Consider the following 18179-nt stretch of genomic DNA (forward strand, 5'->3'; position numbering starts at 1 on the left):
AGTAAGTTGTTGGAATCCATATTAAATAAAGAAGTAGTCAACCACCTCAACAGAAACAACCTTCTTAGTGACATGCAATATGGTTTCCGCTCTGCAAGATCTACAGCAGATGTGCTAACAGTTATATCACATAGGATTAGTGAATCTCTTGACAAAGGTTTCCTTTCCAGGGCAATTGCTCTTGACATATCGAAGGCCTTCGATAAGGTATGGCATAAGGGCCTACTTCACAAGATTTCCAGCTACAGTATTACTGGAAACGTTTTCTCAATCATTAAATCTTTTCTCTCTGATAGGTTCATAAGAGTAGTGGTTGATGGGCAGAAATCAGAGGCCCACAGTATTGACAAACTTCTGGGTTTGACCTTTACTCCTGATCTGAAATGGAACACGTACATCAAATCTGTTGCTAGGGACGCTGGGAAAATGGTGGGATCCTTCTACCGCTCCAGAAGATATCTCATTACTGATGCAATTCTCTATCTGTATAAAAGTCAAGTAAATCCAAGGATGGAGTACTGCTGCCACATCTGGGCAGGAGCTGCTAAAAACAGTCTATCCGGCCTTGACAGAGTACAAAATAGACTCTGTGGTTTAGTGGGGGATGCCCTTTTCTCTTCCCTGCAACCTCTTTCCCACAGAAGAGACGTTGCGAGCCTGTCTCTGTTTTATTGTTATTTCCATGGCAAGTGCTCCTCTGAGCTCCAATCCCTCGTCCCCCCTCGCCAATCTTTCATGAGAAACACCCATCTGGCTGAAATTACTGTCAATAATTTTCCCCAATCTTTATCTGTGCCTAAATCCAAACGTAGATTCCATGAGCAAAGCTTCTTTCTTAGAACTGCACGCCAGTAGAACTCTCTGCCGCTTGCCTGTTTCCCACCTGACTACAACTTGGATCTTCAAATCCAACATAAACAAATTCCTGACAAACTGCCCACTTAAGTAAGACACTCTATCAAATCTCTAATACTAATGATTACTACAATACTATCTCATTGATTACTGTACACGAAATAACCCTTATCCCTGAGTGGCCTTCGGGCCTTGATAAGTGGTGACCCACATGTAAAAAAAACAAAACAAAAAAAAACGCATATTGGGGGCCCATCATTAAGGCTCACCTTTTTTTGGTAAAAACAAGGTTTTTTATTGATTAATCAATCAAAAACAGCAGAAAAATTCAACGCAAATTAAGATTGGTGAGGGAATTACAAACCACGATGCAAGTAGTAGTTCTCTATAAAAGAAATAACATTTAGAGAATTCCAAGATGGCCGTCGGCTGGCTCAGGGAGACAAACAGACTGATAAAAGGACCGAGTTGGCGGTCGATCAAAGACAGATGTTTAAAATACTAAAAAGAAATTTATTCCAAATTCAACCTTCTCTCAGGGACAAAACCACACAGAAAACTTAAAGTCCCAATACAAGACTTAACACCAGTCAGATTCGTCAATATGTCATCTCCCTGCAACAAGAGACTTTAAACTATATCCAGTGGTGAGGCCCCAGCTTGTGGGCTTTGGGGAGTGTGAGCCACCCTTTAATTACCATTGCTCCCAGGTCCACTCTGACCCGGAGTGGTAGTACCTGTTAGGGTTCCAACTATGGGTTAAATAGAAACCGACTTGAAAACAACAAATATATTCTATTAAAAATTTTTTCTTCAAAATCTTTGGATTCGGCATTAAATAACCCGAAAAGGGTTGATATGCCGTAAAACAAAAACAACCAACCAACCCTGCAACAAGAACAACATGACTTTCAATTATTATTGTTTTTATTATTGTTACATTTCTGTGTTCTAAGAAATATTGTAAGTGTTCATGGTGAGTCTTTTGTTGTTTTGTTTTCCGGTTGCCAACGGAACCGGCTTCTTACTTAAGTTTCTGGTATAGTTGAATTCACACAAAAGTTTTGCAGATCTTCAAACCCAGCACGGGCGTACAGCAATTGGCACAACAGCTAGTAGGAACGTATGTGATCCTCGTGAGCTTGAGCTATGTTTAGCGCCAAGTAACCTTGAATACCAGAGTGAGTGTCTCTCTTGGGCAGCGAGAGTATCACACTTATTTTTTAAATAGAATTTTCTTTGGTCTGTCACGTTTTAATTTGAAATTGCATTTTCTTTGGTCAACGATTGACCAGTTTAAAATAACATTTTCCTTAGTCTATCACGCCTCAATGTGAACATGAATTATCTTTGGTCTGTCATGCTTTAATTTGAAATTATGATGTCTTTGGTCTATCATTCTTCCATTTGAAATAGCATAATCTTAGGGTTTTCACAGTTACAATGCCATTTTCTTTGGTCTGTCATGTTTAATTTTGAAATGCCATTTGTTTTGGTCTGTCATTGTTAATTTTGAAATGCCATTTTTTTTGTTCTGTCATGGTTAAGTTTGAAATGCCATTTTCTTTGTTCTGTCATGGTTAAGTTTGAAATGCCATTTTCTTTGGTCTGTCATGGTTAAGTTTGAAATGCCATTTTCTTTGTTCTGTCATGGTTAATTTTGAAATACAATTTTCTTTGTTCTGTCATAGTTAATTTTGAAATGCCATTTTCTTTGTTCTGTCATGGTTAATTTTGTAATGCCATTTTCTTTGTTCTGTCATAGTTAAGTTTGAAATGCCATTTTCTTTGGTCTGTCATGGTTAATTTTGAAATGCCATTTTCTTTGTTCTGTCATGGTTAATTTTGTAATGCCATTTTCTTTGTTCTGTCATAGTTAAGTTTGAAATGCCATTTTCTTTGGTCTGTCATGGTTAATTTTGAAATGCCATTTTCTTTGTTCTGTCATGGTTAATTTTGAAATGCCATTTTCTTTGTTCTGTCATGGTTAATTTTGAAATGCCATTTTCTTTGTTCTGTCATAGTTAAGTTTGAAATGCCATTTTCTTTGTTCTGTCATGGTTAATTTTGAAATGCCATTTTCTTTGTTCTGTCATGATTAATTTTGAAATGCCATTTGTTTTGGTCTGTCATGATTAATTTTGAAATTCCATTTTATTTGGTCTGTCATGGTTAAGTTTGAAATGCCATTTTCTTTGTTCTGTCATGGTTAATTTTGAAATGTCATTTTTTTGTTCTGTCATGGTTAATTTTGAAATGCCATTTTCTTTGTTCTGTCATGGTTAATTTTGAAATGTCATTTTTTTGTTCTGTCATGGTTAATTTTGAAATGCCATTTTCTTTGTTCTGTCATGGTTAATTTTGAAATGCCATTTTCTTTGTTCTGTCATGGTTAAGTTTGAAATGCCATTTTCCTTGTTCTGTCATGGTTAATTTTTAAATGCCATTTTCTTTAGTCTGTCATGGTTAAGTTTGAAATGCCATTTTCCTTGTTCTGTCATGGTTAATTTTGAAATGCCATTTTCTTTGTTCTGTTATGGTTAAGTTTGAAATGCCATTTTCTTTGTTCTGTCATGGTTAATTTTGAAATGCCATTTTCTTTGTTCTGTCATGGTTAATTTTGAAATGCCATTTTCTTTGTTCTGTCATGATTAATTTTGAAATGCCATTTTCTTTGGTCTGTCATGGTTAATTTTGAAATGCCATTTTCTTTGTTCTGTCATGATTAATTTTGAAATTGTATTTTATTTGGTCTGTCATGGTTTATTTTGAAATGCCATTTTCTTTGTTCTGTCATGGTTAATTTTGAAATGTCATTTTCTTTGGTCTGTCATGGTTAATTTTGAAATGCCATTTTCTTTGGTCTGTCATTGGTTAATTTTGAAATGCATTTTCTTTGGTCTGTCATGGATAATTTTGAAATTCAATCGTACTTTAATTTGAAATGATATTTTCGTCGATAATCACGTAGATGTAATGGACGCATCTCTGGAAATAACCGTTCTCATCTAATTCTTTCGTTTCCATTGGAATTGTTTTTGTTTTCTAAGGATTTGGACTTCATTTTTCTTTCATTTCCCTTTTGGCGAATCTTATCTGTTGTGATTATGCGAATATTCCTTTACTCACTAAATTGACAAAAGCTTCGCATGAATCGATTGCTAAGTAGCATAGTTACCCGAGGTAATAAGCGCTCATTGGTGGAACCAGCAATATTTCATCAGTTTGTTCTGACACTAGTCATAAAAAGTGAGAGCCTGTGTGTGTGTGAGAGGACACTTCTCAACCTATATACTCAACGAATATTTGGTCTACACACTTGAAATTTGGTATATAGAGTGTTCAGACGTGTGGAAAAGTTTTTAATTGGTTTTCAGCCAGAAATAAAAGGTTTGCTAAAGCGTCAAAATTTAAAAATTGGTACGTGGGAGGCCACCAGATTTTTATCTGGTTTTAACTGTTTCACGACTATGCATGCGCAGTCATGAAATATGACAGCTTCCTTATGTTAAGTATGAGTTGGTTTGAAAACACTCTTTAAAAGTCATGTTAAGCTGGTGTGATGGTCATCGTACTTAACTCACTGTCTTTAAGTTTTAGTTTTGATATCAGAATGAGTATTTTTGTTTACATACAAGAAGTGAATTATGGTTTCCATACAAAATTCTTTTACAAGACGAATCACAAAAACATTACATTTCGGAGGATGACAAACGAAGACAAAGGCTTACTTATAACATGGTAACATTTATTCCAACTGGTTATGACGATGATCAGGTATTCGATACCTTGCAGAATTATTACATTTTCTTGTCTCCCTTCCTGGTTCACTTCTGAACTCAATTATCTACTTAAATATGATATTTTGATTAATGCACATTTCGCATTAATATTATTATACTAGCGGGCGGTAGCTGGCGTTGCCCAGGTGTTTGGAGGTGTGTGTGGCTTTGGGTAAATCAAAACTCGGGGGGGGGGGGTAAAATAAAAAAAAGTTTTGGTAGGTAAGTATGAGGATCGAACCCGAACCCTTGAGGCAAAGTTGGAAATTAAAGTGTGAAAAAAAAAAGTGCGACGTTAACCATTGAGCCACCGCGAAATACTAACAGAAACACGTTTGAATTTATTTAAGTATTTAGAATTGGCAGGTGCCCGTTTTAATGACTTAATGAGGTCAACTTTGACTGCGGGGTAGTATTTCATTTACTGCGGGAACGCTTTTTTATTTTTATTTTCCCAAGATGTTGGGGGGGGGGACCAGCTCCCCATAAAAAGGGGATTGTCCAAATTGAATAGTAATTGTCTGATATAAGGAAAATTTCCACATTGATCAAATCTGATTGCTTTCAGACATTTCTGGCGATCTGGACCGGAAAAATACCGCCAGAATTAGTGCCGCTTTTATTAGACGAAAAAGCCTAATCTACATGCGGCGAGCGAAAAACATTGAATATTTATCTTTCCGAAGTCGAGCAAATTAAATAGACAGGCGACCTCCGTTGTTATCTCGTAGATATTATGATCTATATGTGATATAAAAAGTTTTAAGAAGTTGTGAGCCGACCGACCGCTTCTAGGACAAAAGCATTTTACAGACATACACAAAAAGCATACATACATACATACATATATACATACATACATACGCACATTTTCGCTTTTATATTTATAGATTATACTAGCAGTTCAGATCGGCTTTGCTCGGGCCCTATATACTGTTCATAATTTTATGTGCGTATGTATATATTAAAAAGTGTGCATATGTATGCTAATGCCTTTCTATATAATAAGCTTCCTTAACTACCATAGAGAAAAGTTGCTAGAGACCGCAAACGTCAATTTTTTTTTAAAACTTTGATCCTTATTTTCACCCCTTAACATTTATTGTTTTGGGATCAAATTCAATTAAGATGTTTGACCCATGTCCAAGTAATCTACATCTAAAATTTCAAGTGTTTAGACCCAAAAGTGGCGGAGGAGTTTGGTAGAATCTGCAAAGGTCAACTTTTTCAAGTTTGACCTCTTGCCAGCAAAATTGTCGCCCAAAACTGATTTAAAAACTTGCTGATATCTGGATACCATTTATGTAAAATTTCAAATGTTTAGACTCAAAATTGGCTGAATAGTTTGCTAGAGACCGCAAAGGTAAAATCTTTTGAACTTTGTCTCCTTGGAAGCCAAATTTTCAGCAAAAATAAAAACGATTAAAAAGCTTGCCGTATGTCTGAATACCTTTTATGTAAAATTTCAAATGTTTAGATCAAAAATTGTCTGTTATTTGTTAGAGACCGCATAGATCAAAATTCTTTTTAACTTTGACCCCAATTTTGACCTCTTAACATTTATTGTTTTTGGATCAAATCAAATTAGGTTAGATCCATGTCCAATGAACCTATATCTGAAATTTCAAGTGTTTAGCCCTAAAATTTGCGGAGGAGTTTGGTAATTGTTGAACTTTGACCCCTTAACAGAAAATTTCTGGCCAAAACCCAATTAAAATGATTTTCTCAAATCTCAATACACCGTATGTAAAATTTCGAGTCTGTAGACCGAAAATTGACAGAGTTATTTGGTAGAGAAATGTACACAGAGAGACAGACAGACCGACAGACAGACAGACATTTTCACTTTTATAGATATAAAGATTGGACCCAATATAAGATAATGATTTAAAATTTAAAAAAAAAAAAAATGACATGCGCCACGACCGAGAATCGAAATCAAAACGTTTAACTTACGATTTATTTTTGCCTCTGCCGGTAATGACTGAGCGATGAAGACATGTTTACTATAAACTTTTTACGCAAATATTACGCAAGTATAAATCATGTAGAATATCTGCCTGAATATAATTACATGCAATAGTTAACTAAAAATGATCATCCTATCAGAAAACCGAAAAAACTAATAAAGAATTAATTAAAATGAATGTTTAAAAAGATCTTTTGCTAGTGAACGCAATTTCATAACCCATATATGAGAAAGTTGTATTTTTTTTAATAAATAGAAAAAAAGGGTTTTTAATGTGAATATCAATACACACAAAACATTATAGGAATGTTATATATATATATATATATATATATATATATATATATGTGTGTGTGTGTATGTATGTATGTATGTATGTATATATATATATATATATAATGTGTGTGTGTGCGTGTGTGTGTAAAACTTGGTAAAAAAAGTACCTATATTTTCAAACCAATAAATTATGCCCAAATTTGCTTACATTTGTATATATAGTGTTCTGCTAGCCAGCTTCAGTTTTGCTGCTTCGGATCCCCAACCCCCGGTGGCCTTGCAGTGCCACTTATATATATATATATATATATATAAAGGATTATTTCGTAAATATGACCTTTCTAGATTTAAAAACTAGATATTACAGCCATAAAAACATATTCAATAGCCATTATTGGAAGCTCAAAGAAAAAGCGCTCTTGTCAATAGTTGAATAGAAAAAATAATATGACAGGCTTGTACATGTAGAAATTGAAACGTATATCACGTCTGAATGAGGAATTCGAAATTCTAAACTCCAAAGAACCACGAAACATATTAAACTGTAAAAGTGAAATAGCAAACAGTTGTATACACGAAATAAACTTTACTTTAGGGTGACAATACATCAAAAGAAAAATGTGCTCCAAGCACGCACGTTTTATTAATTCCACTAAAAAGGGGGTGCGACGCTGTAGACAAAACAGAACAATAGAATATTGTAATAGTAGAACAGTAGAAATCAGCTAAACACAACCTGTAAAAATACGAATTTAATCTATTTTAGCCTGACGATGATTACGAAAATATCTGGCAATTACACGTAATATTTCGCGTTTCATTAACCCTCATTTCTCCCCTCACTCCCCTCTACCTCTCTTTATATATATATATATATATATATATATATATATATATATATATATATATATATATATATATATATATATATATACGCTTAGTTTTTTAACGCTTTATTATATTTTGCTTTCGTTTTCGTATAGGCTTTATCGCCTGAAGAAGTCTCTAATTACTAGTGACTAGCTGATTGAAACATGCTCATGACTGTGTAGCGACATATTACGGCTTATGCAAAAACGAATAAAGAGTATATATATATATATATAATATAAAGCTAAACGTCTGTGTGTGTGTGTGTGTGTGTGTGTGTGTGGTCACGATTAGGCTCCTATATGGTTTACTATTATAGAAAACTGATCACATATAATGATAGAAGATGTATCGAGACACAGGAATGGGTATGTTTGATCTGGCATAATGATGATTCATTAAAATTGTGGGGTCTGCGTACGCGCCTGGTCCACAAAGTATGGAAATAAAAAATTAAAAAAAAAACGTTTACAAGTGTTTTTGATATAGATGTACATCAAAATACTTTGATAAGTATGTTTTAACTTAAATAGGGATGGTATAATAAAATTGTGGGGTCTGCGTTCGCGTCTGGCCTCCATGGAATGAAAATAGGCACAAACTTTAATAAATACGTTTCATATCTATCTGCGTAAGTATACTTTGATAATTATGTTTCAGTTTGAAGAAATATGGTATAATAAAATTATGGGGTGTTCGTTCGCACCTGACCTCCATAGAATGGAAATATGTCACAAAGTTTAACAAGTTTTTTTTTTATATAGATCCATAGAATATTGTGATAAGTGTTTCAGTGTGAACAGGTATGGTATAATAAATTATGGGGTTCATCTATTTTATTTTTACTTTCATCATATTTTGCTTTGGTTTTGATACTCCCAAATTCGAAGCTATCTCTTTACAACCCTTCCTTTTCATAACCTATCATACTTTCATAAATCAGAGTCCATTTTCTGTAGGCTGTTTTTGAACCCAGTCAACGACGGGTATTTTTGCTAGTATATATATATATATATATATATATATATATATATATATATATATATATATATATATATATATATATATATATAATTCGAGCTTATATGATTTCTGAAATAATCATTTACGTATGGTTTCAAGAATTCAACATACATACCAAAATTGTGGTACGATCTTTTCTGAGATAATATTGACTTTTATTAAAATCAAGTCTCATAATCAGCACAGTGATTTTACACCAAATAAAAGGTTACAATCTTTGCAAAGATGACAAAGTTTCTTTTTTGCTTAATTTTTTTAATTACTTCCCCAGTTCTACGAAGTAGCTTTCGTGTCTCTGGTGTCACTTGATGAAGTAAGGGTTCGAGAATTATTTTGTGTCAATCTCGAACACTGTGATTGTTGCCAGGAGTTATTTATATATATTTTTTTTTTCGTGGGGATGGAGGTTATATTGTTATTTTATGTGAAAAAAAACAACCTACAAAACCAAAATAAAAGGAAATAACAATAATCTATCTATATATATATCTATAAAAGTGAACGTGCTTGTGTGTCTGTGTGTGTACGTTTTCCTACGCAATAACTCCGTCAATTTTCAGTCTACAGACTCGAAATTTGATTTACAGGGTGCTGCGGAAAATCTTTGTAATCAGTTTTCGGCCATAAATTTGGCTGTTAAGAGGTCAAAGTTCAACGATTTGACCTTTGAGAACTCTACCAAACTCCTCCGACAATTTTGGGTCTAAACACTTGAAATTTAAGATATAGGTTCCTTGGACATGGATCTAACTTAATAACTTGATTTGAGCCCAAAACAATAAAAGTTTAAGGGGTCATAATAAGGGTCAAAGTTAAAAAAATTGATCGCTTTTTTTTTTTTGCTGAACATAAACCTCCAAACACCCGGGCAACGCCGGGTTGAAATGCTAGTATATCTATAAAAGTGAAAGTCTGTCTGTCTGTCTGTCTGTCTGTGTACATTTCCCTACACAATAGCTCTGTCAATTTTCAGTCTACAGACTCCAAATTTGATATACAGGGTAGTGAGATTTGGGAAAATCTTTTTAACCAGTTTTCGGCCAGAAATTAAGCTTTTAAGCGGTCCAAGTTCAACGATTTGGCCTTTGAGAACTCTACCAACCCCCTCCGCCAATTTTGGGTCTAAACAATTGAAATTTTAGATATAGGTTCATTGGACATGGATCTAACTTAATAACTTGATTAGAGCTCAAAACAATAAATGTTAAGGGATCATAATAGGGGTCAAAGTTAAAAAAAATCGACCTCTGCGGTCTCTACCAAATTACTCAGACAATTTCTGGTCTAAACATTTGAAATTTAACATAAAGGGTATTCAGAGATAGGGCAAGCTTTTAATCGGTTTGGGTCGAAAATTTGAGCTACAAATATATAAATCTATGTATGTATGTTTGCATATCTGCCTAAAACTTTTGACAGAGGCGACGGATTTTTAGAAGCTCAGTATTTTTTGGAAGCTCGACCCTTCAGACGACAAATACCGAAAAATCTTTTCGATTGTCTAGCCTTAATTTAAACCTACATCACTTTCGGTTTGGCGATGGTCGTAACAGCAAAGACGTCACGTTTTTTCCCCTGTTCATTTCGTTCTGTGCGGTAGGGTTTGAGCCTGCCTTCCTACTACCACTTTTTCTTTTTCTTTTTGCTCAACACACACCTCCAAACACCCGGGAAACGCCGGGCACCCATGTTAGTAATATAGAAAAAAGAAATGTAACTCTTGACGATAATCAAAAGCACTTTAGATAGATGAAAAAACAATTTTCAGTTCCATAATCCACAGATTGACTCCAAAGATACGAAAATCGAGAAAGCAAGTAAATAAACAAGAGAAAATTCGTTTATTTCCCAGAAGATCTAAAAAAACAAACAAAAACAAACAAACAAAAAAGCATTGAAAGAACAAATACACAAAAAATAAATGTTACAAAAGGCAAGATAGGCTACCCTTCTAATTACCTGAGTAAGATTTTTGGTGTGTTTTAAAATATTTTACTGAAAAATAAAGGTAGTGTAAAGCTTGTAAGAACGAACAATAAAATGGTGAACTCCTTAGAGCCATAATCAAGCCTTGATAATAGCTCAAAAATCGAAAATTAAAGAAAATACTGAGAAAAACACACCTAATAAGTGTCACCAATTGTGTGGAAATGCAATGTTCCATCAGTATTTTGTGTTTGTTTAATTTTCATTTTTTTTAACCCTTTATTTAATCCATGAGAGTAGCATGTTCTCGTTTCGTCAGCCACAATTGGGTAGAAGTCTTAAATAATTTACAATTACATTCTTAATATTGCCCGCACTGGGAACTGAACTTTCAACCTTTAGAAGAGTGTCACTTAGTGACTGAATTTTGCTTGATATTTTATCTGTTACGTCAGAGATTCTGTTTGAAATTCTGTGCAGATTCCCAAGTTTTTTTTTTTTTTTTTTTACAGAGGCATCACCACATTATCAAGGCCCAGAGGCCACTCAAGGATAAGGGTTAAAGAGTGTACAGTAGAAGTTGGTCAATATAGTAATCATTAGTAATGAAAATTTGGTAAATTTAATAACTTATATGGAACGGCTCATCAAGAACTTATTTACTTTAGACTTGAACAAAACCATATTGTAGTCAGCCGGAAAGCAGGAAAACGGAAGACAATTCCACAGGCGTGCAGTTCTAAGAAAGAAGCTTTGTTCATGGAATCTACGTTTAGGTTTAGGGACAGATAAAGAGTGGGGGAAATTATTGATAGTGTTTACAGCTAGACGAGTGTTTCTTGTGAAAGTTTGGCGAGGGGGGACCATAGATTGAAGCTCAGTTGAACACTTTCCATGAAAATAACGATACATCAGAGACAAACTCGCAACATCTCTTCTGTGAGATAGAGGTTGCAAGGAGGAGAAAAGGACATCTCCTACAAGGCTACGAAGTCTATTTTGAACTCTATCAAGGGAGGACAAGTCCTTTCTAGCAGCTCCTGCCCAGATGTGGCAACAGTATTCCATCCTTGGACGTACCTGGCTCTTATATAGATAGAGAATAGCATCAGCAGTGAGATATCTACTGGATCGATAGAAAGATCCCACCATTTTTCCAGCGGCCTTGGCAACAGATTTGATATACGTGTTCCATTTAAGATCAGGAGTAATGGTCAAGCCCAGAAGCTTGTCAAAACTTGAGGCCTCCTGAAGACGAGAGCCATTCATTTCAATTGATGACAAATGTGGATTAGAATGTTGATGATGTAAAGAGAGAAGCTTGGTTTTAGATGCATTAAAAGTAACCAGCCACTCCTTTCCCCATTGTACTACGTGCTCAAGATCAGAGGAGAGAGAATTGGAGAGAACTTGCTCGTTTACTGTCTTAGATGTGGTACCATAAATGGTAGTGTCGTCAGCATAAATGTCTACAAATGATGTAAGGATATGATTTGGAAGATCATTAATGTAGATCAGGAAAAGAGTTGGGCCCAGGATGGATCCCTGAGGGACACCGGCATTAATACTGTGAGCTTCTGATTTTTGCCCCTCAACTACTACTCTTATGAACCTATCAGAAAGAAATGATTTAATAATTGAGAAGACTTTTCCAGCTATACCATAGCTAGCGATCTTATGAAGTAAACCTTTATGCCATACCCTATCAAAGGCTTTAGATATGTCAAGAGCAATTGCCCTAGAAAGATTGCCACCGTCGAGAGATTTGCTAATCCTATGCGATATAACTGTAAGGACATCTGCTGTAGATCTAGCAGAACGGAAACCATATTGAGTGTCACTAAGAAGGTTATTTTTGTTGAGATGTTTGATTACTTCTGTATTTAATACAGATTCTAGCAACTTACTCATGACGCACAGGAGACTTATTGGCCTGTACTGAGAGGGGGATGAGCGATCACCTGAATTCTTAAATACAGGGCATACTGATGAGATTTTCCAGGGAGATGGGAAACTATTCTCCTTAAGACAACATTTAAACAGTTTTGTAAGTATGGGCGCTAGTTCAGGTTGAAGTTTTTTGAGTACTATAATTGGAACACCATCAGGGCCAGTTGCTTTACTGGAATCAAGCTTTTTGATTAGCTTGGCAACATCACGTACAGATATACGTATATCACGTAGCGTGTTTTCTGATACAAGAGGAAATATTGGGGGTTGGCGGTCTTGGTCGCAAAGGGTAGAATTAGCTGCAAAGTTCTTGACAAAGAGTTTGGCTTTGTCTGATGCTGACGAGATTACCTCAGGTCCATTGATAATAGTTGGGATGGAGCACACGCTTCTGTTCAGGATTCTGTTTGCTATTTGCCAAAATTGGTGGGAACCAAGCCGCTGCTCAGCTACTTTGGACTTAACAGATTGAGCATATAACTCTCTTGCGTTCCTTATTACTTTCTTACAATGGTTGCTGGCAGTCCTGAAAACGGCTTTAGTTTCCATACATCTATTACGTTTGAAGCAGTGGAAAAAGTGATTTCTGTGCGCAATGGCAGCAGCACATTCTGGAGAGAACCATGGCTGGCTGTTAGGTTCTTGCTGAAACTTTTTAGAGGGTATGAAATGGTCAATACCTACAATTAACCATTCAGTTAGGTCTAATACTATAGAGGACACATCCTTTTTAAACATGGAATGCAGAGGTAGATCAGATATAAATGTACGGAAGCTATCCCAGTCAGCCTTAGTGTATCGATATACTGTACGATGAAGAGGTACGTCTGGGGACTTATTACATTTCATTTTTATCTTAATTGATACAACAGAGTGGTCGGAAGATCCAAGAGGCGACAGAACAGAAACTGAACATAGTTCAGGGCAAGTTGTGAGAAAAAGGTCTAGTAGGCTCGCATACTGGCCGTCATTATCGGGCACACGGGTAGGTTCCTGAACAATCTGAGTGAGGTCATAGGCAATGGAGAAATCATGACAGAACCTCCCCTCATCATCGGTCTTGTTTGAGTGGGTCAACCATTCGACGTTGTGAACATTGAAGTCTCCACATACGTGAATGTTAGCTGAAGGATAAGTAGAAAGGACTTGGTCAATTTTCTCAGATATGCTTTGAAAGATAGTAACTCCGCTGTTGTGGGGGCGATAGAGAGTAAATATAAATGCAGTAGTGTGAGCTAAAGCAACCCGGAAGCACATATAGGGTAAGTTAGGATCTTCCCTGGAGATGTCCCTCCCACATGGAAAGCTATCTTTTATATAGGCACATATTCCATGCCCATGGCGCTCTTGGGGGTCAGATTTAGAAGTTAAGTTAGAGTATCCTGTAATTGCAAACTCATCAAGGGAAATAGCCTGTCCAATGCCAGTTTCACTTAAAAATAAAAGGTCTGGTTTAGTCTCCTGTAATTGGGTTTCAACCTCTGGAAGGTTAGGACGTAGACCCCTGATGTTGGAGAAGGAGACATGGTAGTAGGGGTCTACGTTGGAAGTTGGAGAACCGGGTTTAATCATGTATTTTTTCTTGAAACTTGTCATGATGAAATTTTGGAATTTGTGGACTAGGTCGACAGATTTACTTAGAGCAGGACAGAGAGGGGAAACTAAGAGAGAAAAAGAAACGAAGAATTTTTTTTTTTTTTTGTACCACATGATAAGGTAAAGCCGTAACAATTACCCACTAGTATGGCATCGAGAGGCCCCACCAGAAGCTACTGCATGGTCCAGATTCCATTCACCAAATGGCAATACAGCAGCCCCAGTACTTTGCACCTGCTGATAGGACAGCCTCCTTAGTGGTTAATCCAAGGTTCGGGTCCCTGACTATCAGGCGGATAACGTCAGCCCAGACAAAACGTTTACCTCCAGCACCCTTACTAGTGACATGGCTACAAGGATAGACATAGAAACAGAAAATTTCCACCAACTCTGCCAACTGTTCGCGCAAAAATACTGCCAACCTAGAAAACAGCTTTTTCTTCTCCCTTTGTCAGAAAAATCACTCATTTAAAAAATGAGGACTGAGGGACAAATAAGAAGAAGCGAGAGTAACAGGAGCTGCCGATAACGCATCCACAATGCGTTTTCTACTCTCCATTAAAAAAAAAAAAAAATAAAAAAAATAAAATAAAATAAAAATAACTATTAAGTATTGTACTTAATAAAAGTTCAATGGACATGTTTAAGGGAAAGTATGGTGATAGATTCCCCTCCCACGAACTAAAAATGAGTACAATTAGGTAATCTATTTTTGCAATCAACTCGGTAGATAAATAAACATTTATGGACGAGGAAAAAAAAAAAAAAATTAAAGCTAGCATTTAATACAACAGAAATACATAAATTAAATACTGAAATAAAATGTAGTTATTAATATTTGAATCTTAAAATAAAAAGTGCGAATTAGTAGAGAAAATCACTTATCACAACAACGCATTCCGTCTCCAAACTAGTGAAGAATTTAACTTTTAATAGCGTTCAGAAGATTTTTTTTTTTTTTTAAATTAACCGTTAAGAGAAAGCGTGATTTTATTCTGAACTTTAACTAATCACGTTTTAAGCAACTTATGATATAAAACAAAATCGGATGGGGGGGGGGGGTTCTTCCGAAGTTAGTTGGTGACGTTATAAGTAATTGCGAGATAAGATGGGAGCCAGAAATTAGGGGTGGGGGACTGAAAATGATAATATAATGGATTGATTATACAATATTTAAGATCAACTTGGTAGATAAACATTTATGGACGAGAAAAAAAAAAAAAAAAAAAAAAAAATTAAAGCTAGCATTTAATACAACAGAAATACATAAATTAAGTACTGAAATAAAATGTAGTTATTAATATTTGAATCTTAAAATAAAAAGTGCGAATTAGTAGAGAAAATCACTTATCACAACAACGCATTCCGTCTCCAAACTAGTGAAGAATTTAACTTTTAATAGCGTTCAGAAGATTTTTTTTTTTTTTAAATTAACCGTTAAGAGAAAGCGTGATTTTATTCTGAACTTTAACTAATCACGTTTTAAGCAACTTATGATATAAAACAAAATCGGATGGGGGGGGGGGTTCTTCCGAAGTTAGTTGGTGACGTTATAAGTAATTGCGAGATAAGATGGGAGCCAGAAATTAGGGGTGGGGGACTGAAAATGATAATATAATGGATTGATTATACAATATTTAAGATCAACTTGGTAGATAAACATTTATGGACGAGAAAAAAAAAAAAAAAAAAAAAATTAAAGCTAGCATTTAATACAACAGAAATACATAAATTAAATACTGAAATAAAATGTAGTTATTAATATTTGAATCTTAAAATAAAAAGTGCGAATTAGTAGAGAAAATCACTTATCACAACAACGCATTCCGTCTCCAAACTAGTGAAGAATTTAACTTTTAATAGCGTTCAGAAGATTTTTTAGTTTGACATAAATATTCCTGAGTTCGATAAGATACACCTGAAGAATGTCGGAGGTTGCATTGGTCGAAACGTTGTGAAAATGGCATTACAAAAAGCTGAGAATAGTAGTCCAAATAATCCATGTTTACAGAAAAGAAAATGTTGCCAAAGAAATAATGTCATTCTTAATCGATAGACATAATTATTTCATTAGTATTGCCGGTGTAAGCACAGTTTTCCCAAAACCAAATATCGATTTTTATGGAATTTTGAAAGTATTGATTGATTAGTTTATCATAAATCAAAACTCTTGTCTGATTCTTGACGATGAGATGTCTGGAAAAATCATCATCATCATCATCATCATCATCGATTTTTCATGTTAGCATGCATTGGATGGCTTCTAGAAATTGACGGCACAATCACATTGACACACCGGTTCTCGCCAGATCACCGAAGTTAAGCAACATTGAGCCTGGCCAGTACCAGATGGGTGACTATTTGGGAAGGCGAGGCGCTGTATGTACCGTAAGGTAAAATACTAGGTTGAGAAACTGGTGCAGTCTATCCTTCTCTCGAGGATAGATGGGACTCTCTTAAGCCATGGTAGGCACCCCATCTAGTGATGGCGTCATGATAAAAATACCCTTGATAGCCCTGGTGAAGCATCAAGCATTCAGCTACCGACAAAATTTGAATTACACTACAAACTTGTGTAGTGAGTTCAATCTCGGCTACGGCCACACTGGATGGAGAAATTGACTTCCAAACTAACCTATCCATGGTCAGATATTTGTTTATAGCTCAGGTCCTTTATCCTCGAGTGGGTCTTGGCTTTAATAAGTGGTGACCCGGTGTCACATAACGAAAGCCATTATTTGAATGGAAAAGGTTGAGTGACACCTAGGGGTCAGAAATGATCCCCAGAACAGATGGTGTCGAAATCACATGGTGTCAAAATCACATAAGTCTCGGACAAAGATGATTCTCTTTCTTGCTGGTGACATTTGAAACATAAGCTGACATGTCAAGGTGCCGTCTTCAACTCTCACAATGTATCTAGGTGTTACAATAAGCTATCTATCTATCTATCTATCTATCTATCTATCAATTTCTCTCTCTCTCTCTCGCTCGCTCTCTCGCTCTCTCTCTCTCTCTCTAGCTCTCTCTCTCTGTCTGGTGTACAAGTAAGCCGTTACTTTAAAACAAGTTTTTCTCTGAAATTTTGTATGGACCTTTGTTATGATAAGATGCAGTGGACTAGGTATTATGGTATCCGTTTGATACACAGTTATGTAGAGATAAATATTTAATGCAAAAATGAGCAAATTTAACCACATCTTACTATCAATTACGCATAAAGCCCCCAATCTAAATGAACAGACTAAAACCCTAGTTATTTAATATTTTCTATAGAATTGTCCCTTTCTACACGTTTTCCAGAAAACCGTGCAATCCGACATCATAATGGCAGAAGACGATGAAATATTTCCGACCGGAGCTGTTCTTCCCAGCAGACAAGGATCTGAAGACAGTGCCAGTAGCAATAGCGACTCTGGTTTGGATTCAGACGGGGAAGGTGAAACAGATTTGGAGATCCAGAAGACTGATCTTTCCCTCATTCACGCGGATCATTTAAGTCTTGTGGATGATGACGTCCCGTTACTGGTACCTCAAAATGTGGAAATGTTCGGAGAGATTGAAGGTAAGTGAACATTTTCTATTAAAATGGGTTTGTCGATTTAAACAAGATGGCCGCAATTTTTCACCTGCTAAAATAATTAAAGTTTTTTTTTTTAAATAATTCAGTAATATTTAGGTAATTTCGACTGGATAATTTGGAGGCTGCCATTGTAACTTTCGTCCCAATACTGTAGAAGCGCCTTTATTTTTTATAGTAGATTCCGCAAAGAATAGCTATTGTTACAGAGGGTCTTTGTAATAAACTTGATTTCATCATCTAGATAGGGCTTAGAACAAATCATTAGAACATGTATGTTAGGGTCTTAATTAAATTTATTTTTATTCATTTATCGTTTATCTTGAAATTAATTATTTAAACATATGTACCT

The 18179-nt window shown here is 35.4% G+C and overlaps 1 protein-coding gene across 2 annotated transcripts in view; it reads left to right on the plus strand.

Moving 5' to 3' along the window:
• The window catches only part of LOC145249560 (tubulin polyglutamylase ttll6-like), a 351054-nt gene that overhangs the window by 72037 nt on the left and 260838 nt on the right, over positions 1-18179 (plus strand). For both annotated transcript variants that reach the window (XM_080111234.1, XM_080111235.1), the window contains exon 2: positions 17551-17812. In XM_080111234.1, coding sequence (XP_079967360.1) covers positions 17551-17812 — 262 coding nt within the window. The remainder of the gene's footprint in view (positions 1-17550; positions 17813-18179) is intronic.

This window comes from Euprymna scolopes, chromosome 28 (assembly GCF_053919585.1).
Source record: "Euprymna scolopes isolate OS-2025 chromosome 28, ASM5391958v1, whole genome shotgun sequence".
NCBI classification, from domain to species: domain Eukaryota; kingdom Metazoa; phylum Mollusca; class Cephalopoda; order Sepiida; family Sepiolidae; genus Euprymna; species Euprymna scolopes.